General features: G+C 43.8%; 1 protein-coding gene across 1 annotated transcript in view; it reads left to right on the forward strand.

The window, feature by feature from the left end:
* LOC106571828 (T-complex protein 1 subunit alpha-like) overlaps positions 1-22,552 on the forward strand; it is a 65,561-nt gene extending 43,009 nt beyond the window's left edge. The window contains exon 5 of the mRNA XM_045696079.1: positions 22,362-22,552. Coding sequence (XP_045552035.1) covers positions 22,362-22,552 — 191 coding nt within the window. The remainder of the gene's footprint in view (positions 1-22,361) is intronic.
* The last annotated feature ends 1,433 nt before the right edge of the window (positions 22,553-23,985 follow it).

Consider the following 23,985-nt stretch of genomic DNA (forward strand, 5'->3'; position numbering starts at 1 on the left):
TAAACTGCCCATTGATGTTAAACCATTCCCTTACCTGATCAGCTCGGTGGAAACTGACATTGTCCCACACTATCACATAGGTGGGAATGGGATTCTCATTTAGCTCTTGACCCTGCTGCTCTTGAACCTGTTGCTCAAATAAAATATCTCTTAGATTGGCAATAAATGTTAGAAGGTGCTGGGTGTTATATGGCCCGAGTGTAACATGGTAATGTAGAACACCATGGTTGCTGATAGCAGCACAGATTGTGACATTGCCACCTCGTTGACCAGGGACTTCAACAATGGCCTGCTGTCCAATCATGTTTCGGCCTCTCCTTCTCCTCTTTGTTAGATTGAAGCCTGCTTCATCGACAAAGATGAACTCATGGGGTCTGTCCAAGGATTCCAAGTCAAATATTGTCTGTGTAGAAATACAATATACTGTAGGTAGGATTTTGTAAGTCATACAGAGACAGTGCTATACTGTAGAGTACAATTAGGCCTACTGTATGCACTTCTGATTCACATACATTGTATGTACTGAAGAGTAATGTCATTCACATAGTATGTGTTAGTACTGTAGACAATCTGGATTACAGTAAATGTTTCTGAATGTACACTTACTTGCACATACTGAGCTCGCAGTTCTTTCACCCTTGGTGAGTTGCACTCAAAAGGTACTCTGTATACTTGTTTCATTCGCATCCTGTTACGATGGAGTACACAGTCAATTGTGGAAATGCTCACACTGTTGATTCCATTGAAGTGTGTGTTGTCTTGTGTCACTCGTTCCTGGATTTCTCTGAGTCGTATTGCGTTATCTTGAAGGACAATGCCAACTATAACGGCCTCTTGCTCCCGAGTGAATATAGCTGTCCTTCCACCTGCATGTGGCAGCCTTGCAATTCTACAAAAAGTAGTTGTGCAGTTACAAAACATATTCATGCATATCACATACAGTGATTAACTTTACAAATGTCTATTGAAACAGCTGCATATAGTGTAGTACAGTAAATTTGCAATTACAAAAATACAGTAGTATACTGTACCCGTTCTCTTCTCTGAATGTCCTTACTATGGTGGACACAGAAAATCAGCTGAAATTGGGTTGCACTCTAAGTCCTGCTTCCCTCATTGTCAGTCCATGGACAAGAACATGGTCTATAACTGTTGCTCGAATTTCATCAGATATTTCCACTCTTTGTCTTCCTCTTCATCCTCCTCTTCCTCTTTCTTGCCCTCCTCCTCTTCATCGCCCACCTCGCATACGCACTCGTCCTCTCACATTGTTTCTTCTATCCATTCTCAGACTTTCTCCTTCCCACCTTCAACAACCTGTTTGCTCTCTGAACTGGCTTATATTGGTTGTGTCGCATCATTTGAAACAGGTTAAATAAATTTTGAGTGGTTGTGTTCAATCAATGACATGTGTTCTCTATTTGTATTTCATTGTTGCCACTTGTGTTTACCAGTATGGATGACATGTGCATTAGAGTGCAGAATGTGTTTTGAGAATGAGAATGTGTTTAGAGTTTTGCTGAAAAGTCTAAGTGAGATCTGCAAATTGTGTTTTACCATGTGAAATGGTTTAAGGTATGTCAACAGACTGCATAATTAGCTAAATGTGTCCAGGCAACTGAGAACTTTGTTCAGCCAATGGGTTTTAGTGTTTTAGCAATTGAGAAAAACTGTAATAACCTAAACAGCAAAACAGAAAAAAATCAATGTCACTGATCTTACACTGTGCTTCGTGGGGTGAGCTTCCTGTTTGAAGCTTGCTCTGCCACCTTCTAAGAAGGCACACCAATGAAGTGATGTGATTTTGATTATGTGATTTCTCTGCTTAGTAACAATTGTGACGTTCATCATTAGGAGTAGACCAAGGTGCAGCGTGGTTTGGGTTCATCATATTTATTTCCTTAAATGTGAACCAGCAAAACAATAAACAAAAAAACGTGATGAAGCGTTAACATACAGGTATTCAAAAACCATCTCCCACAAACCCAGGTGGAAAAAACACCTACTTAAGTATGATCTCCAATTAGAGACAATGATGACCAGCTGCCTCTAATTGGAGATCATCCCAAACAAAAACCCAACATAGAAATACAAAACTAGAACATAACAACATAGAAAATCTAAACTAGAAAAAAAAACTATCACGCCCTGACCTACTCTACCATAGCTTTCTATGGTCAGGACGTGACAACAATAGTTTAGATTTGTTCTTGTCAGACCAAGAAATAAATGTGTCAGGATTAGGCAGTCATAGTTTATATGACGTCCCACTCTTTCCGAATTCACCCTAATTTTATGGTCATGTTTGTCACGTCCTGACCAGTAAAAGGGGTTGTTTGTTATTGTAGTTTGGTCAGGGCGTGGCAGGGGGTGTTTGTTTTGTGTGTTTCGGGGTTTTTGGTGTATGTTCTATATTTTCTATTTCTATGTGTTTATCTGGTTTTTCTATTTCTATGTTGGGGTTTTGGAACGACCTCCAATTAGAGTCAGCTGGTTGTCGCTGCCTCTAATTGGAGGCCATATTTAAGTGGGTTAGTTTTCTCTTGTGTTTGTGGGTGGTTGTTTCTGTAACGCCCTGGCCATAGAGAGGGGTTTTTTGTTCTTTATTTTGGTTAGGCCAGGGTGTTACATTGGGTGGGCCAGGCATCCTGCCCAGGGCCAGGCATCCATCATGTCTCCCCAGCCTGGTGAATCCTGGGTCAGTGTCGTCGGAGCCGCCAGGGTCGCCCGCCAGCCGGGCGCAGCCAGGGTCGCCCGCCAGCCGGGCGCAGCCAGGGTCGCCCGCCAGCCGGGCGCAACCATCGCCGGTCGCCAGCCGGGCGCAGTCAGCGTCGCCCACCAGACCTTCGGCGCGGCCAGGTGCGCCACAGAAGAGGGCGACGTCAAGGGTGGAGCAGAGGCCACGTCCCGCACCTGAGCCGCCGCCGTAAGAAGGCCCACCCGGACCCTCCCCTTCAGAGTCAGGTTTTGCGGCCGGAGTCCGCACCTTTGGGGGGGGGGGTACTGTAACGCCCTGGCCATAGAGAGGGGTTTTTTGTTCTTTATTTTGGTTAGGCCAGGGTGTTACATTGGGTGGGCGTTCTATGTTCCTTTTTCTATGTTTTGGTATTTCTTGTTTTGGGCCATGTGTGTGGCTCCCAATCAGGCACAGCTGAAGCTCGTTGCTGCTGATTGGGAGTCACACATAAGGAGCATGTTTTTCCTTTGGGTTTTGTGGGTAATTGTTTCTGTTTAGAGTTTTGTACCTAGCAGAACTGTTTGCTGTCGTTTTTGTTCATTTTGTAGTGTTCTCTTGTTTTTTTGTATTAAAATTCTAATGATGAACACATCCTCTGCTGCACCTTGGTTCCCTCTTACATACAGCCGTTACAGTTTCCTGTTTAGTCTGTGCACCTTACGGGACTGTTTTCGGCATTTGTTTTGTGTAAGTGTTTTTTTCCTTCGAATAAAGAAGATGTTCAAAATACCCGCTGCAGTTTGGCCCACTCCATACGACGACTGTTACAGAACCACCCACCAAGAAAGGACCAATCAGGGGAGGAAGGAGCAACAGAGGAGCTAATTGGAGTCATGGACATGGGAGTAGATATTAGATGGTAAAGGACCATGGCACCAGGCTGGGGAGTACAAGCGTCCGAAGGAGGAGCTGGAGGCAGCTAAGGCAGAACGACGGAGGTATGAGGCACTATATCCTCCATTTCAGGAGGAGAGGAGGCAGCCCCCCAAAAACATTTTTTTTGGGGGGGGCACACGGGTAGTTTGGCTGGGCCAAGGGTGAGCCCTAAGCCAACTCCCCGTGCTTATTATGGGGAGCGTTTGGCATGGAGAGCACCGTGCTATGTGGAAGTGCACACGGTCTCGCCCATCCGCACGCACAGTCCGGTGCGGTCGATACCAGCCCCCCGCAAGTGCCATGTTAGAGTGGGCATCCAGTCAGGAAGGAGTATGCCTGCTCAGTACATCTGGCCACCAGTGCGTCTCCTAGGCCCAGGCTACCCTGCGCCTGCTCTACGCACGGCAGCCATCATGCCTCAGCACAGCCCAGTTCGCCCTGTGCCAGCACTCCGCCCGTGCAGGGCTACAGTTACAATCCAGCCAGGACGGGTTGTGCAGGCTGTGCGCTCCAGACCTCCAGTGCATATTCAAGACCCAGTGTATCCTGCTCCTGCTCCTCGCACTAGCCCTGTGGTGCGTGTTACTGTTCTGGCACCTCCAAAGCCAGCCCCACACATCAGGCCTTTAGTGCACCTGCCCAGTCCAGTACATCCTGTTCCTGCTCCTCGCACCAGCCCTGAGGTGAGTGTCACTAGTCTGGTGCCTCCAAAGCCAGCCCCACGCATCAGGCCTACAGTGAGCAGTCCCCGTCCGGAGCTCCCGGCGACAGCGCCCCGTCCGGAGCTTCCGGCGACAGCGCCCCGTCCGGAGCTTCCGGCGACAGCGCCCCGTCCGGAGCTTCCGGCGACAGCGCCCCGTCCGGAGCTTCCGGCGACAGTCCCACAGTCCGGAGCCTGCAGAGACGGCCCACAGTCCGGAGCCTGCAGAGACGGCCCACAGTCCGGAGCCTGCAGAGACGGCCCACAGTCCGGAGCCTGCAGAGACGGCCCACAGCCCGGAGCCTGCAGAGACGGCCCACAGCCCGGAGCCTGCAGAGACGCACCTCAGCCCGGGGTCTCCAGAGACGCACCTCAGCCCGGGGTCTACAGAGACGCACCTCAGCCCGGGGTCTCCAGAGACGTGGTCTACAGCCATGAGCCTTCAATGGGGGTGGGCAGGTTAGAAGGGGGACTAAGGCCGGAGCCTGAGCCACCTCCATAGTTGGAGGATTAGGGAGGGGGGGTGTAGCACGGGAGCCGTCGGTGACGGTGGCCACCCTCCCTTCCCTCCCTTTAAGTTTGGGGTTATTTTTTGTGGGGGTTTTGTGTTTCGGTGCATCCGGGGTCTGCACCTTTGGGGGGGTACTGTCACGTCCTGACCAGTAAAAGGGGTTGTTTGTTATTGTAGTTTGGTCAGGTCGTGGCAGGGGGTGTTTGTTTTGTGTGTTTCGGGGTTTTTGGTGTATGTTCTATATTTTCTATTTCTGTGTTTATCTGGTTTTTCTATTTCTATGTTGGGGTTTTGGAATGACCTCCAATTAGAGGCAGCTGGTTGTCGTTGCCTCTAATTGGAGGCCATATTTAAATGTGTTCGTTTTCTCTTGTGTTTGTGGGTGGTTGTTTCCTGTTTAGTCTGTGCACCTTACGGGACTGTTTTCGTCGTTTGTTTTGTGTAAGTGTTTTGTTTTTTTCCTTCGAATAAAGAAGATGTTCAATATACCCGCTGCAGTTTGGTCCACTCCATACGACGACTATTACAATGTTAGAGTAGCAAATCAATCAATTATAAAAACATAAATATTCATGCCATATTGGTTAGAGTAGCAAATTAATTATATTAAATAATTCATTAATCATATTGATCGCAATAGGGTAACTTGAATCAGTGCAATTTATCTCTCCATGAGAGGGTTCTGAGTGCATTGTCTTTTTGCAGTTTGTTTAATGATTTCAATAGCAGCAGTTAACATAAAAACAAACATTATTATATAAAAGAAATGATGATACCACCTAAAATGTACAGTGATAAATGCACCAATTTGTTTTGTTAATCCATTATAGGCCTACAGAAATTATTGACCAGGGTGCACCCTTGCAGGTCTGCTTTTAGTGTAGGGTTCAGTGGAAAGTATGCCTCCCTCTGGTTGCTTCCATGTCCAGAAGAGTAGATGATATAAAGACTGCCTAGAAAACTTAATAGAAGACTGCTTTCAGCCATGTTTCTTCTCAAATATGCATATTCAATATGTAAATGAGATTTGATCCTCTCTTGTTTGCTTTATTTGCAGTCATGAGTTTCAAGTTTTATTAGTCGTATGCTCCAACGAAATGCTTACTTGCAGGTTCCTTCTCAACAATGCAACAACGATAATAATAAAAGATAAGAATATGAACATAAATTAAATGGTTCAGTAGAAAATAATACATATTTTAGGCTAAGTATAATACAGGAAGTCACAATTTATAGTACAATATTTACACTTCTATTGGGGAAGGGGTGGGTGGGGGCAGTGTATACACTGAGCAGTATAATAAGAGTCTGGTAGCAGCAGGTGTGTAGCATGAATGTATGTGTATGTATGTCTGTGTGGGTGGGTGAGTGGGTGGGTGGGGGCAGTGTATACACTGAGCAGTATAATAAGAGTCTGGTAGCAGCAGGTGTGTAGCATGAATGTGTGTGTATGTATGTATGTATGTATGTATGTATGTATGTATGTATGTATGTATGTATGTATGTATGTATGTATGTATGTATGTATGTATGTATGTATGTATGTATGTCTGTGTGGGTGGGTGGGTGGGTGAGTGGGTGGGCTGGTGGGGGCAGTGTATAAACTGAGCAGTATAATTAGAGTCTGGTAGCAGCAGTTGTGTAGCATGAATCTGTGTGTATGTATGTATATCTGTGTGTATGGGTGGGTGAGTGGGTGGGTGGGGGCAGTGTATACACTGAGCAGTATAATAAGAGTCTGGTAGCAGCAGGTGTGTAGCATGAATGTGTGTGTATGTATGTATGTATGTCTGTGTGGGTGGGTGGGTGGGCTGGTGGGGGCAGTGTATAAACTGAGCAGTATAATTAGACTCTGGTAGCAGCAGTTGTGTAGCATGAATGTGTGTGTATGTCTGTGTGGGTGGGTGGGTGAGTGGGTGGGTGGGGGCAGTGTATAAACTGAGCAGTATAATTAGAGTCTGGTAGCAGCAGTTGTGTAGCATGAATGTGTGTGTATGTATGCATGTATGTCTGTGTGGGTGGGTGGGTGGGTGGGGGCAGTGTATACACTGAGCAGTATAATAAGAGTCTGGTAGCAGCAGTTGTGTAGCATGAATGTGTGTGTGTGTGTGTGTGTGTGTGTGTGTGTGTGTGTGTGTGTGTGTGTGTGTGTGTGTGTGTATGTATGTATGTATGTATGTATGTATGTATGTATGTATGTATGCGTGTGGGTGGGTGGGTGATCACATGTGTGCTAAGGTGCGGAGAATCAGAGCAAGAGGTCAGTCCAGATCAAATGACAGAATCTGTCTCTGAGCCTGTTGGTATCGGACCTCATGCTTCGACACCGTCCGCCCGATGGTAAAGGAGAGAACAGCTTGTGTCTGGGGTGTGAATCCCAATATATTTTTTCCCCCTATAGAGTTTGAGGGTCCCTTGTGAGTGGTAGTATCTTGAGCTAAGCCCAAGCAATGATTAGGTCTACATATAATTTTACTTCGATGCAAGGAGGGACTGACAATTTGACAAAATAACAACACTTATATGCATTAAGGTAATCAGACGTCATAATTAATCCTATTCAAACGAACTGGGGGTACCGTGCGTAGAGCTGGCGCAGGATAACCTGGGCCGAAGAAACGCACCGGACACCAGGAACGCTGAGCAGGCACAATCCTTCCAGGCTGAATGCCAGCTCTAGCACGGCAACTGTGGGAAGCTTGCACCGAGCGCACCGGGCTGTAGCTGCGCACTGGCGACACAGTGCGCATCCCTGCATAACACAGTGCTTGCTCGATCACTCGCTCCCCACGGTAAGCACGGGGAGTTGGCTCAGGTCTCCAACCTGACTCTGCCAATCTCCCCGTGTGCCCCCCCCCCCAAAGAAATTTGGGGCTGCCTCTCGCACATGCCTCGTGGTTGGTATAGTGCCTCATAATAACGCCGCTCTGCTCTTGCTGCCTCAATCTCCTGCCTCGGGCGGCGATACTCCTCAGCCTGACTCCAGGGTCCTTTCCCGTCCAGAATCTCCTCCCATGTCCAGTTGTCCTGACCACGCTGCTTGGTCCTTTTGTGGTGGGATCTTCTGTGACGTTCGTCAAAAGGAGTAGACCAAGGTGCAGCGTGGTGAGTGCTCATGATAATTTATTATATGTAAACTCAGAACACTATAAATAACGGAAAACGAACGTCACGTTCTGCAGGCTTACTGAGCTGTACAAAAAACAAGATCCCACAACTCAAGGAGGGAAAAAGGGCTGCCTAAGTATGGTTCCCAATCAGAGACAACGATGGACAGCTGCCTCTGTTTGGAAACCACACTCAGCCAAAACAAAGAAATAGAAAAACTAGATTGCTCACCCCACATCACACCCTGATGTCATGACGTTGGCCTGTGGGTAAGGTTTATGACCCCCCCCCATAAATACCTTTCTCCCTTCCCCTCTCTTACTGACCCTACTGAAGGACTGCTGTCCTGTTAAATATAGAGAGTCTGGGAACATCAAACAAATGTGGAAAGGTACCACATATTTTGTTAATAAAACCAGTTGGAAATATGCTTGGGAACGTAATGAGTATGCATGTCAGTTCGGTTGTCATCTGAGACATTATGACTGATGACAGGACGACATAAACTGTATCTGAGAAAGTATACACCCCCTAGTTATCAGAGTCACATGGAATTGTTATGCAATTGAAATGTTTAATATTGAAAATGTTTGTTAGGAGATTAAATGTAATTTTAGCTTCCGAATGAGAGATTTGGGTTTTCATAAGGAAAGTGCCCTGCTCGATCAGTGGCCCAACCCTGTGAAGAGACCAAGGGGTTATAAACGATGAAACACCTCCCTCCCCCTCCCCACTATATAATCCTTTGACGAAAAGATAACCAGTAGTTCCAGTACGGGAGGGCTGCAGCCTCTACGTTAGAAGGACACACATGTCAACTAAGCCAACCTCGGCGTGAGCTATGGTATGAACTGGTATGAACTTTGAGCTTATTCACTACAGAAGTGCTACTTCCTAGCCGTTGAGTTAGCAGCGGCCGCTGTAACGTGGGCTAGGAAAGGACGGACAACGGATCCAGTCTAACAGACGGACGAAGATACCACCACGTATCCAATTGACCACCAGAGACATTCTTCCGAGTAACAGGAAGATCTGTTGGCCAACCCGGCCAGCATCTACGACCAATCTACCGAAGCGCAGCTCAGAGTAAATATTTATTGCATTTTCCTTTTCCAAATGGGCGGTAATTTAGAATGCATAAGATAATGTATTTACGATAGCATAGCTGCTGTTTCTCTGTTCCTAAATCTTCCCGCTCTTTCATTCAAGCCCAACCCCCTTTCCTTTGTGTAACCAGCCGTCATATCTGTTCCGTCTACCGGGACGTTTTCTGTATGACGACATTGTATTTGTGTATTTGTAATTCTGTGTGATTAGTTAGGTATTTAGTAAATAAATAATTAAACCCAATTTTGTATTGCTGATTCAACTTGTTAGCCACGGTTCGTGAAGATAGCCAAGAACTTACAACTTTCATTATGAGACTGAAAATAAGACAAGGGTTAATATTGACTGCTATCGAGGTAAAATATTACTAAGTATTTTAAGAGTTTATTCGGAAGATAACAGCTCTATAAACGTTCTTCCGTGGTGCCCCGACTTTCTAGTTAATTACATTTACATGATTAGCTTAATCAGGTAATATTAATTACAGAGAAATAATTTTATAAGTTAGCATGTCATATCACTTAATCCGGCATAGCCAAAGACACGACACTGACCTAACCAAACTAGAGGAAAATAAACGTCTCTAAGGTCAGGGCGACACTTGTTTTTGTTTATTTCACTTTTGTTGATCCATTTCACTTGCTTTGGCAATGTAAACATATGTTTCCCATGCCAATAAAGCCGCTAAATTGAATTGAACTGAGAGAGAGAGAGAGAGAGAGAGAGAGAGAGAGAGAGAGAGGTCATCTGCCTTTGGCCGAAAGAGCAGGAACCTGGACATCACCAAATAATTCAGAAATACAGACTTTGTCATCCTACAAGAAACATGGTATAGAGGAGATGGACCCACTGGTTGCCCTCTATGTTACAGAGAGCTGGTAGTCCCATCCACCAAACTACCAGGTGTGAAACAGGGAAGGGACTCAAGGGGTATGCTAATTTGGTATACGGCAGACCTAGCTCACTCAATTAAATTAATCAAAACAGGAACATTTTCCATTTGGCTAGAAATTCAAAAGGAAATGATCTCAACAGAGAAAAATGTCCTCCTGTGTGCTACCTTTATCCCTCCACTAGAATCCCCATACAATAATGAAAACAGCTTCTCCATCCTGGAAGAGGAAATAAATAATTTCCAGGCCCAGGGACATGTACTAGTCTGTGGCAACCTAAATGACAAAACTAGACAAGAACCTGACATCCTCAGCACACAGTGGGACAAACAACTACCTGGAGGTGACAGCATTCCCACCCCATAGTCCCCCCTAGGCACAACTACGACAACATAACCAACAAAAACAGGTCACAACTCCTGCAGTTCAGTCACACGCTGGGTATGTACAAAGTCAATGGTAGGCTTCGAGGGGACTCCTACTGTAGGTACACCTATAGTTTATCTGTTGGCAGTAGTACTGTAGACTACTTTATCACTGACCTCAACCCAGTGTCTCTCAGAGCGTTGTTGTGGAAATTCAGTACTGAGAGCGACTTGGTCATTTCTTCAAACAATCATCTTATTTAATATCGATTAATTATTGCAATAATGAGGCTGGTCGACCCCCCACCCTTGAGTGTTGGACCGAGTAACCTAACCTTTACACAAATGCAAAGTACTTTATATAGCTGACACTAACAATGCTCAGTCATGGTTGGTTCAACCCCCTCATGCAGACCAAGTAGCATTATAACCCACTCTGGGTTCATCCTGTCATTATCTGCACATGGGTTGTTGTCTTAACCCCACCCTGGCTTAGTTTCCCAGATGCAAGGATGATTTAAAGACAATGAGGAATTGTTCTATACTCCTCCTGGCTATCTCTATCTCAGTTACATGCACCACATCTTGTCTATGTAATGCAGTCTTTAACTCATTTGTCAGCTCAAACCATCTCTAGTGACCATACGTGCAGATTAGCTGCAGGGAACTAGTGGAGACCATAAAACACAGCATTAGCAGGAAAGAAATATCTTACTGTTTGTTAACCTCTTGACGGTCACCTAGGATAGGGGGCGCTACAGCGATTTTTGAAAAAGATACGTGCCCATTTTAAACGGCCTCCTACTCAAACTCAGAAGCTAGGATATGCATATAATTAATACTTGTGGATAGAAAACACCCTAAAGTTTCTAAAACTGTTTGAATGGTGTCTGTGAGTATAACAGACCTTATATGGCAGTCAAAACCCCGAGACATATCGTAACAGGATGTGGAATTCTGAATTGCGGACTCAACTTCATCACTTTGCCTATAAATCACACCGTGAGCTATGGTTCATTGAGCACTTCCTATGACTTCCACTAGATGTCCCCAGTCTTTACAAAGTGGTTTGAGTCTTCTACTGTGAAAACTGACCCAAAGAGAGGCTGTTGATCTTGGTCACATGGGGAGGGCCGTTACCATTATGACACGGGCGCCCCTGGCTACCCTCCCCTTTCGAAATGTTTTGAAAGACAATGCAACCGTCCCCCTTGAATATTATTGGAGCTCTGGTTGAAAAAGGCCCTAAAGATTTATGTTATACAACGTTTGACATGTTTGAACGAACTTAAATATTTTATTTTTTTGCATTTTGGTGAGAGAGAAGTCCCGCGGACGACGGTACATTTGGAGCGCGCTAACAACGCGCTAACAACAAGAAGCTATTGGGACATAAATTATTAACTTTTTCGAACGAAAATACATTTGTTATGGACCTGGGATTCCTGGAAGTGCCTTCTGATGAAGATAATCAAAGGTAAGGGATTATTTACAATAGTATACAAGAGTAGATTTGATATGCGATTGTTCCAAGATGGCGCTGACCTGTAACGGTAGCCTATTTTTCTGAGTATCGCATCCCCTTTTATCGCAAAGTGTGATTACCCAGTAAAGTTATTTTTAAATCTGGCATTGCGGGTGCTTCACGAGATGTTAATCTATAATTCTTGGAATGACAATATTACATTTTAAAAATGTTTTCGAATAGTAATTTAGTAAATTGTAGCGCTGTTTCACCGGACGCATTTGAGGGAAAATAGTTAGTCAACGTCACGCGCCGATGTAAAATGCTGTTTTTATATATAAATATGAACTTTATCGAACAAAAGAATGCATGTATTGTGTAACATGATGTCCTAGGAGTGTCATCTGATGAAGATTGTCAAAGGTTAGTGCTGCATTTAGCTGTTTTTTGGTTATTTGTGATGCATGTGGTTGGTCGGAAAATGGCTATGTGAATACTTTGACGATATACTCCTCTAACATTATCTAATGTTTTGCTTTTGCTGTAAAGCCTTTTTGAAATCGGACAACGTGGTTCAATTCAGGAGAGGTGTATCTATAAAACGATATAAAATAGTCCTATATTTGAAAAAAAAATATGACATTTTTCTATTGTTCGGTTAGGCGAAATGGCGAAATGATTTTACGCTGGATGTTGATCCCGCATACGGGACGGAGAACTTCAAGAAATAATTGTTTACTATTAATATCAAACAAATCAGGTAAATGTTTAATTTTTCTATCACATTCCCCCATTTTGAGAATTCTCTCAATTTAAAAGTAAAATTACAAGGTTAAAAAAGAAATGTATTATGTTTAGTGCCTAATGAACATGACACAGGACAAGCATCATGATCCCACTATGTATAAGGCATCACCTATGGACTCTATGTCCATTAGCATAAACCTGTGTCGTGTCTTTGGGCACCATTAAACTGAAGACATGTTTATCAATTAACTCCCGGCAATTATTATTACGCGATTAAACTGATTAATCATTTAACTGTAATTAACTAGGAGATCGGGGCACCAAGGAAAATATTCAGATTACAAAGTTATAATTTTCCTAATATAACTTTCCTATATTATAACATTATATATTATATTATAGTATAGGCCGATTATCTTCTGGTTTAAATAGTGTATTTTACCTCACGTCCAGTCTCATTCCAAACGTCGTAAATTGTTGTATCTGCACAAATCCAGCCTTTACTAAAGTCATCCATACATCAATTGTCTTAAAATAATTTATTTACTGAACTAAGTAATTCACAGAAAGCATACAAACAGTAATTATCGTCACAAAGAATTGGTAGAGTAATGTGCCCTAGTGGGCTAAAGAGGCATGGCTGGTGTCTTGTTAAAACAAAGGGTCCTAAAGGGCAGCTGAGAAGGCACACAGAGTTGATAAATATTAACAATTGATATGCTAATCCTTTGCACATGAACGCTCACTCATTCGGAAACAATTGCAATCAATATATATATTTACGCTCAGTGTGTCGTCGTGATCTTCGTTGGAAAGGTCGTTCTGTTGGAGAGTTCTCTCTCTTTCTCTCTCGGTTAGAATGGATCTTTCAAAGCGACATTCATTAATGTCGTTATAGAATGGATGTTTCGTCGGTCTTCACGTTCAATGATATAATTTACTTAGCTGCAGACTAATAATTCATATCAAAGACTTGTTCTTATTCTGTCGGTATTGGTAGTCTAAAAGTTAACTTTCAGTAGAGGAATTGCATGGTCAAACCTATTGGCCAACTCGCAATGGAGTGGAGGCCTGGTCTGAAGAAAGTAAATCAGGGTGGGGTTTTATACGTGAACATAGAACAGGCTTGTCACATGACGCCTGGTCTTGTCTGTGTCCCTGGGGGGCGTGCCGATGACTGATTTAAGCTTTGAACAGAAATACATTCTATCACATTAACATCAGTACATAGCATCTCAACGTATTACAAATAGCTTTATCCTTATTAATACATTTTATACAACCATTTAGATGCAAGTCCCATAGCTGAGGCTATTATATAAACAGTTTTATGGTAATATGGCTATATTGTCTCTTCTGAGTATAACAAAATTGTACCAAGCGGACCAGTTCGTAGCTGGATTCTTCACCAATCTTTTATACCTTCTCCAGAACATAAATGTCGTTCGGTTCCCCAATTCTGTGAGTTGGAAGAATTTCCTGTGTCTCTCTATGAAACCCCTCTGTGTCTCAACTGGGCCAGGCGGCAGGACATTTCCTTTGGAATTTACGACCGTTTTCACAGGGCCTGGGTAGGGAGAGGTAGGTAGGGGGATGGTGCAAGGGGGAGGGGGTCAACTGTGCTCCCTGTTCCCAGAGAAAGGGCAACGTCATGACACCTGCTATGAACTAAACTGTAGTCACAATCCATAATCTCGAAAAAAGGACAGATCAAAACAACAGTTTAGTTCAGTTCATTTCTGATTCAGGAAATCCACAGAAGTATTCAAGAAATCCAAACAAATTTTCTACTGTATGACAAATTATTACTACTACCAATATTCTTAATGCAAATCTCAAATCTCTAAATCACATTCTGTTGAAACAATTTTTCAAATTAGCTTATCACACTGTCAACCACATCGCAGAGTCATAGGATCAGGAAATTATCCCAATCATCCAGCAGACCCAATCTGGTGAGATTTATCAAAACAAAACAGAACAAACAATGCAACAATACACTCCTTCATATATCACTCAATACATACCTATATATCACTCAAGGTGTGTAAACTTCAATCCAAAAACCTAAAAGAAAATGGTAATTCCCCCATTTTGACACATAATTCACATAGTGACTAATGTGTAAAAACAACAGCACTACAAATCAAATTCGAATTACTACCCTTAAGATACATAGGTACTAACCCATATTCATAACCAGTAAATTGTGTGTGCGTGCTGGTGTGTGTGTATGTGTGTGTGTGTGTGTGTTGTAAACCATATGGCAATAACAAACAAAAATGGCCATGCCTTATTTAATTTGGTAACTCCTCTTTACCACCGAATCCGGATACCTATAAAACTGCTGAATTTCACGCATTTCGTGACAAAAAATGTCTAAATATTCCATTACCGTACTTCGAAGCATGTCAACCGCTGTTTAAAATCAATTTTTAAGCCATTTTTCTCGTAAAAAAGCGATAATATTCCGACCGGGAATCTGCATTTAGGTAAACAGACGAAAGAAAATAAAGCATGGGGTCGACTCGGGCACGCGCCTAAGCCCATAGTACTCTGATCGGCCACTTGCCAAAAGCGATAGTGTGTTTCAGCCAGAGGCTTCCTCGATATCTTTCAGCTTTTTCCCGGGCTCTGAGAGCCTATGGGAGCCGTAGGAAGTGTCACGTAGAGCAAAGATCCTCAGTCTTCAATAAAAAGAGCCCAGATGAACAACAACTTGTCAGACAGGCCACTTCCCATATAGAATCCTCTCAGGTTTTTGCCTGCCATATGAGTTCTGTTATACTCACAGACACCATTCAAACAGTTTTAGAAACTTTAGGGTGTTTTCTATCCAAAGCCAATAATTATATGCATATTCTAGTTACTGGGTAGGAGTAGTAACCAGATTAAATCGGGTACGTTTTTTATCCAGCCGTGTCAATACTGCCCCCTACCCCCAACAGGTTAACCCCATTAACCCCACACTATTCAACAGCCAGTGAAAAATCAGAGCACCAAATTCAAATCAACAAAATGTCATAATTCAAAGTTCTCAAACATACGACTATTTTACACCATTTTAAATGTACACTTCTCCTTAAAGTACCCACATTGTCCGATTTCAAAAAGGCTTTACGGCGAAAGCATAAAGTTAGATTATGTTAGGACAGGTACAACACAAGAAAAACCACACAGCCATTTTCCAAGCAGGAGAGGGGTCACATATACCAGAAGTTCAGCTAAAATTAAGCACTAACCTTTGACGATCTTCATCAGATGACACTCCTAGAACTCAATGTTAGACAATACATGTATGTTTTGTTCGATAAGGTTCATATTTATATCCAAAAACAGCATTTTACATTGGCGCGTGATGTTCAGAAAATATTTTGCCTCCAATACTGTCGGTGAACCAGCACAACAATTTACAAAAATACTCATCATAAACGTTGATAAAATATTAAAGTGTTATTCAAAGAATTATTGATAACCATCTCCTTTATGCAACCGCTGTGATAGATTTCTAAAAAGCTTCACGGGGAAAGCACACTTTGCAATAATCTGAGTACTGGCGCTCAGAAACATACACCAGGCAATACAGATACCCGCCATTTTGCAGTCATCTAAAATCATAAATAGCATTAGAAATATTCACTTACCTTTGATGATCTTCATCAGAAGGCACTTCCAGAAATCCCAGGTCCACAATAAATGTTGTTTTGTTCGATAAAGTCCATAATTTATGTCCAAATACCTCCTTGTTGTTTGTGCGTTCAGTAAGCTACTCCAAATGGAAGCGCACCCAAAATTTCACGATGAAAAGTTTAAAAAAAAGTTCTATTTACGTTCGTTGAAACATGTCAAACGTTGTATATTCCAACCGGATTATTCCAATGTCTTGAAAAACGTTTTGGAACAGAGATACCTCATCACGTGAACACGCGCCACAAAACTCACGTCATTTTCTGAGTCACCAACTTCCCGGCCTTCTTGTTCGCTCTGTGTTCACTGTTCACTTCTTGTTCGCTCTGTGTTCAAACTAGGTTCTGAAGACTGTTGACATCTAGTGGAAGCCTTGGGAAGTGCAAAAGGAACTCTAAGTCACTGTGTGTTACATAGGCAATGACTTGAAAAGACTACAAGAACCAGATTTCCCACTTCCTGGTTTGATTTTTCTCAGGTTTTTGCCTGCCATATGAGTTCTGTTATACTCACAGACATTATTCAAACAGTTTTAGAAACTTCAGAGTGTTTTCTATCCAAATCTACTAATAATATGCATATTCTAGTTCCTGGGCCCGAGTAGTAGGCCATTTAATTTGGGTACGTTTTTCATACGGCCGTGAAAATACTGCCCCCTACCCAAGAGAGGTTAAAATAACATCAAATTGATCAGAAATACAGTGTAGACATTGTTAACCTCTCTAGGCTAGGCGGGACGAATTCGTCCCACCTACGTAACAGCCACTGCTATCCTGTGGCGCGATTTTCAAAACCTTAAAAATCCTATTACTTCAATTTCTCAAACATATGACTATTTTACAGCCATTTAAAGACAAGACTCTCGTTAATCTAACCACACTGTCCGATTTCAAAAAGGCTTTACAACGAAAGCAAAACATTAGATTATGTCAGCAGAGTACCAAGCCAGAAATAATCAGACACCCATTTTTCAAGCCAGCATATAATGTCACCAAAACCCAGAAGACAGCTAAATGCAGCACTCACCTTTGATGATCTTCATCAGATGACAACCCTAGGACATTATGTTATACAATACATGCATGTTTTGTTCAATCAAGTTCATATTTATATCAAAAACCAGCTTTTTACATTAGCATGTGACGTTCAGAACTAGCATACCCCCCGCAAACTTCCGGGGAATTCGCTAACATTTTACTAAATTACTCACGATAAACGTTCACAAAAAGCATAACAATTATTTTAAGAATTATAGATACAGACCTCCTCTATGCACTCGATATGTCCGATTTTAAAATAGCTTTTTGGTGAAAGCACATTTTGCAATATTCTAAGTACATAGCCCAGGCATCACGGGCTCGCTATTTAGACACCCGGCAAGTTTAGCACTCACCATAATCATATTTACTATTATAAAAGTTTCATTACCTTTTGTTGTCTTCGTCAGAATACACACCCAGGACTGCTACTTCAATAACAAATGTTGGTTTGGTCCAAAATAATCCATCGTTATATCCGAATAGCGGCGTTTTGTTCGTGCGTTCCAGACACTATCCGAAATAGTAAAGAAGTGTTACGCGCATGGCGCAATTCGTGACAATAAAATTCTAAGTATTCCATTACCGTACTTCGAAGCATGTCAACCGCTGTTTAAAATCAATTTTTACGACATTTTTCTCGTAGAAAAGCGATAATATTCCGACAGGGAATCTCCTTTTCGGCAAACAGAGGAAAAAATCCCAAAGGCGGGGGCGGTCGGGGTCACGCGCATAAGCCAGTGTCTCTTGATCGGCCACTTGAGAAAGGCGATAATGTGTTTCAGCCTGGGGCTGGAATGACGACATTCTGTTTTTTCCCGGGCTCTGAGCGCCTATGGACGACGTGGGAAGTGTCACGTTAGAGCAGAGATCCTTAGTAAATGATAGAGATGGAAAAGAAGTTCAACAAATGGTCAGACAGGCCACTTCCTGTAAAGGAATCTCTCAGGTTTTGACCTGCCATTTGAGTTCTGTTATACTCACAGACACCATTCAAACAGTTTTAGAAAATGTAGGGTGTTTTCTATCCATATGTAATAAGTATATGCATATTCTAGTTACTGGGTAGGAGTGGTAACCAGATTAAATCGGGTATGTTTTTTATCCAGCCGTGTCAATGCTGCCCCCTAGCCCTAACAGGTTAATGTTGTAAATTACTATTGTAGCTGGAAATGGCTGATTTTTAACCTCTCTGGGCTAGTCAACAGCCAGTGGAATCCCGTGGTGCGATATTCAAATATCTTAGAAATGCTATTACTTCAATTTCTCAAACATATGACTATTTTACACCATTTTAAAGACAAGACTCTCGTTAATGGAATATCAACATAGATGTACAGAGGCCCATTATAAGCAACCATCACTCCTGTCTTCCAATGGCACGTAGTGTTAGCTAATCCAAGTTGATCATTTTGAAAGGCTAATTGAGCATTACAAAACGCCACTCACTGTTTTCGTTGTTAATCTTGGCTAGCTTAAATGTTCCAGGCGGTAGCTAGCTAGCACTCACTAAAGTGGCTGCTAGCATCGTCATGAAAAGGGGCATGTGGGAAGACCTACAATATTACGTTTTTCTAAGTACTGAGAACGCTAGGGAGCAGGCAATGTTGTAAAGTAATCTTCAGAGATGTTGTACTTTTCTTAAATGTAGTTTTGTAATTGACTAAAACAAACAGACAAGAAAAAAGTTTTTTTTGCTGTGAGTCATATGGGGCAACCTAGGTCACCACAGGTTGTTTTCCCCACAAGTGGGCAGAGTTGCAACGCTCTATCGAATACCAACTGGGTCCATGGCTGCCTGGTATTGTGATGCAATGATTTCCATGGCTATGTAGAATGTTCATTCAAATGATATTAACCTCTCTAGGCTAGGCGGGACGAATTCGTCCCACCTACGTAACAGCCACTGCTATCCTGTGGCGCGATTTTCAAAACCTTAAAAATCCTATTACTTCAATTTCTCAAACATATGACTATTTTACAGCCATTTAAAGACAAGACTCTCGTTAATCTAACCACACTGTCCGATTTCAAAAAGGCTTTACAACGAAAGCAAAACATTAGATTATGTCAGCAGAGTACCAAGCCAGAAATAATCAGACACCCATTTTTCAAGCCAGCATATAATGTCACCAAAACCCAGAAGACAGCTAAATGCAGCACTCACCTTTGATGATCTTCATCAGATGACAACCCTAGGACATTATGTTATACAATACATGCATGTTTTGTTCAATCAAGTTCATATTTATATCAAAAACCAGCTTTTTACATTAGCATGTGACGTTCAGAACTAGCATACCCCCCGCAAACTTCCGGGGAATTCGCTAACATTTTACTAAATTACTCACGATAAACGTTCACAAAAAGCATAACAATTATTTTAAGAATTATAGATACAGACCTCCTCTATGCACTCGATATGTCCGATTTTAAAATAGCTTTTTGGTGAAAGCACATTTTGCAATATTCTAAGTACATAGCCCAGGCATCACGGGCTCGCTATTTAGACACCCGGCAAGTTTAGCACTCACCATAATCATATTTACTATTATAAAAGTTTCATTACCTTTTGTTGTCTTCGTCAGAATACACACCCAGGACTGCTACTTCAATAACAAATGTTGGTTTGGTCCAAAATAATCCATCGTTATATCCGAATAGCGGCGTTTTGTTCGTGCGTTCCAGACACTATCCGAAATAGTAAAGAAGTGTCACGCGCATGGCGCAATTCATGACAATAAAATTCTAAGTATTCCATTACCGTACTTCGAAGCATGTCAACCGCTGTTTAAAATCAATTTTTACGACATTTTTCTCGTAGAAAAGCGATAATATTCCGACAGGGAATCTCCTTTTCGGCAAACAGAGGAAAAAATCCCAAAGGCGGGGGCGGTCGGGGTCACGCGCATAATCCAGTGTCCCTTGATCGGCCACTTGAGAAAGGCGATAATGTGTTTCAGCCTGGGGCTGGAATGACGACATTCTGTTTTTTCCCGGGCTCTGAGAGCCTATGGAAGACGTGGGAAGTGTCACGTTAGAGCAGAGATCCTTAGTAAATGATAGAGATGGAAAAGAAGTTCAACAAATGGTCAGACAGGCCACTTCCTGTAAAGGAATCTCTCAGGTTTTGACCTGCCATTTGAGTTCTGTTATACTCACAGACACCATTCAAACAGTTTTAGAAAATTTAGGGTGTTTTCTATCCATATGTAATAAGTATATGCATATTCTAGTTACTGGGTAGGAGTGGTAACCAGATTAAATCGGGTATGTTTTTTATCCAGCCGTGTCAATGCTGCCCCCTAGCCCTAACAGGTTGATATTAACTGATGTGGCTCACGAAATGGAATGTGTTTTTTGAAATGTCAGTTGAATTGAATTAACAAATCACAGTACATATTGACAGGTATACTTCCTGCTTCGCGTCTTTGGGTAGCCTATTGGTTAGAGCTTTGGGCCAGTAACTGAAAGGTTGCTGGATCGAATCCCCGACCTGACAAGGTGAACATCTGTCATTCTGCCCCTGAGCAAGGCAGTTAACCCACTGTTCCCCGGGAGGCGAAGACGTGGATGTCGATTAAGGCAGCCCCACGCACAACTCTGATTCAGAGAGGTTGGGATGAATACGGAAGACACATTTCAGTTGAATGCATTCAGTTGTACAACTGTCTAGGTATCCCCCTTTCCCTTAGGCCATCATTGACTTGAATGGGGACACCTGCTCTATTTATTCTATTTCTATGGCAGCACATGCAGTCAGGAGCCGAGGAGAAACACAGGTGTCAAAAGTTTGGACACAGCTACTAATGGTGTGTCCAAAACACAACACGTACACACACGTTCAAAAGTTTGGGGTCACTTAGAAATGTCCTTGTTTTTGAAAGAAAAGCACATCTGTCAATTAAAATATAAAATTGATCAGAAATACAATGTAGACATTGTTAATGTAGTAAATTACTATTGTAGCTGGAAATGGCTGATATTCAATGGAATATCTACATAGGCATACAGAGGCCCATTATCAGCAACCATCACTCCTGTGTTCCAATGGTACTTTGTGTTAGCTAATCCAAGTTTATCATTTTAAAAGGCTAAATGATCATTAGAAAACCTTTTTGCAATTATGTTAGCACAGCTGATAACTGTTGTCCTGATTAAAAAAGAAATAAAACTGGCCTTTTTTAGACTAGTTGAGTATCTGGAGCATCAGCATTTGTGGGTTCGATTACAGGCTCAAAATGGCGAGAAACATATAACTTTCTTCTGAAACTTGTCAGTCTATTCTTGTTCTGAGAAATGAAGGCTATTCCATGTGAAAAATTGCCAAGAAACTGAAGATCTCATACAATGCTGTGTACTACTCCCTTCACAGAACAGCGTAAACTGGCTCTAACCAGAATAGAAAGAGGAGTGGGAGGCCCCGGTGCACAACTGAGCAAGAGGACAAGTACATTAGAGTGTCTAGTTTGAGAAACAGACGCCTCACAAGTTCTCAACTGGCAGCTCATTAAATAGTACCCGCAAAACACCAGTCTCAACGTCAACAGTGAAGAGACGACTCCGGGATACTGTCATTCTAGGCAGAGTTCCTCTGTCCGGTGTTTGTGTTCTTTTGCCCATCTTAATATTTTATTTTTATTGGCCAGTCTGAGACATGGCTTTTCCTTTGCAACTCTGCCTAGAAGGCCAGCTTCCCGGAGTCACCTCTTCACTGTTGATGTTGAGCCCCTCTCCATTCACATGGACATTAGAGCACTGTACGGGCACTCTATAGGCCGGGTCACCCACAATACCACCCCCCATCAACCTACATGTGTCAGGGAACTGCAGCGACTGGTCTGCTGATGTCATCATGGGCTGGAGCCCGTTCTGCCACGCCCATTGCCTGAAGTCAGCACAGCCTGCCCCGGGACGTCTTCCTGGGGACTCTGAAGTTGCCCCGGATCTCTTTGCTATTCCCGCGGAGGACCAGGACCTCCGGGAGGGGTTCAGTAAGGCCCAGGCCACTTCGCTTCTGCTGCACCGACCATATGACTGCAGGATGACCTTCTCCCAGGCACCACTCCTCCCTGGGGATGACTGTACTCTCTGTCGGGTCCGGAGACCAAGGCTATGAACTCCCTAGCTGCAGGGTTCATCCGTCCTTCTGCCTCCACCGCCGGCGCATGGTTCTTCTTTGTGGAGAAGAAGGACGAAACCCTGCACCCGTGCATTGACTACCAGGGTCTCAACAACATCACGGTGAAGAACCGCTACCCCCTACCCTTCATCTCCTCTGCCTTCGAGACGCTCCAGCGTCTCCAACGCTTCCTGTAGAACCAGCTTTTTGTAAAAGCAGAGAAGAACGAAATCCATCGCTCCACCATCCCCTTTCTGGGTTCCATCATCGCTGCAGGGAGTGTACAGATGGATCCCGGAAAGATGAGAGCGGTGGTGGATTGGCCCGAGCCTACATCCAGGAAGCAGTTGCAACTTTTCCTGGGATTTGCCAACTTTTATCGTCGCTTTATCCAGGGTTACAGCACCCTGGCTTCCTCCCTGTCTACACTAATCTCTCCCAAGGTTCCGTTCACGTGGTCCCCAGCTGTTGACCAGGTGTTCCGGGATCTCAAACACCGTTTCACCACAGCTCCCATCTTAGTTCATCCTTGTTCAACTTCTCCCTCTCATACCGGCCGGGATCCAAGAATGTTAAGCCGGATGCGCTGTCACCCCGCTATAGCCCCACGGCTTCAAACCCAGAATCCGAGACCATCCTTCCCACCTCATGCCCGGCGACGGCACTCAGCTGGGGAATAGGGAAGGAGGTTTGTGAGGTGCAGCGATCCAAGCCAAACCCCGGGTTGGGCCCAGATAACCGGATGTTTGTTCCTGTCTGCTTCTCAGTCCTGGAGTGAGCCTACTGCTCCAGGCTTATCTGCCACCCAGGCTCCCGGCGGACTCTGGCCTTTGTGCGACAACGCTTTTGGTGGCCTCCCATGCTTCCTGACGTCTACGCATTTGTCGCCGCATGCATGATCTGTGTACAGAACAAGACTCCTCAGCAAGCTCCGGCTGGTCTTCTTCAACCTCTGCCTGTCCCTTACCGTCCCTGGTCTCACATATCCCTGGACTTTGTCACGGGTCTCCCCCCATCTGATGGCAACACCGCCATCCTGACCGTAGTGGATCGGTTTTCCAAAGCCGCCCACTTCATTCCTCTATCCAAGCTACCCTCTGCCAAAGAGACGGCCCAGCTCATGGTGCAGCATGTCTTCCGGATCCATGGACTGCCTGTGGACATGGTCTCCAACTGGGGTCCTCAGTTCTCGTCCCGGTTCTGGAAGGCGTTCTGCACACTCATTAGGTCATTGGCCAGCTTGTCCTCCGGGTTCCACCACTGGTCCAACGACAAGTCGAAGTGAGCCAACCAAGACCTATAGACGACTCTGCGCTGCCTGGTCTCCGCCAACCCCATCCCCTGGAGCCAGCAACTAGAGTGGGTCGAATATGCCCGCAACACCTTTCCTTGCTCTGTCACAGGTCTATCACCCTTTGAGTGTTCCCTGGGGTTCCAGCCCCCGCTCTTCCCTGAGCAGGAGAAAGAGGTCGGCATACCTTTGGCCCAGATGTTTGTCCGCCACTGTCGTCGTACCTGGAAGAGATCCCGGTCGGCCCTTCTCAAGACCACCTCCGGGTATCGACAACAAGCGGCTCGCCACCGGACCCCGGTTCCCCGGTATCATCTCTGGCTGAAGGTATGGCTGCCC

The sequence above is a fragment of the Salmo salar genome, chromosome 15, assembly GCF_965601325.2.
Source record: "Salmo salar chromosome 15, fSalSal1, whole genome shotgun sequence".
Taxonomy (NCBI): Eukaryota; Metazoa; Chordata; class Actinopteri; order Salmoniformes; family Salmonidae; genus Salmo; species Salmo salar.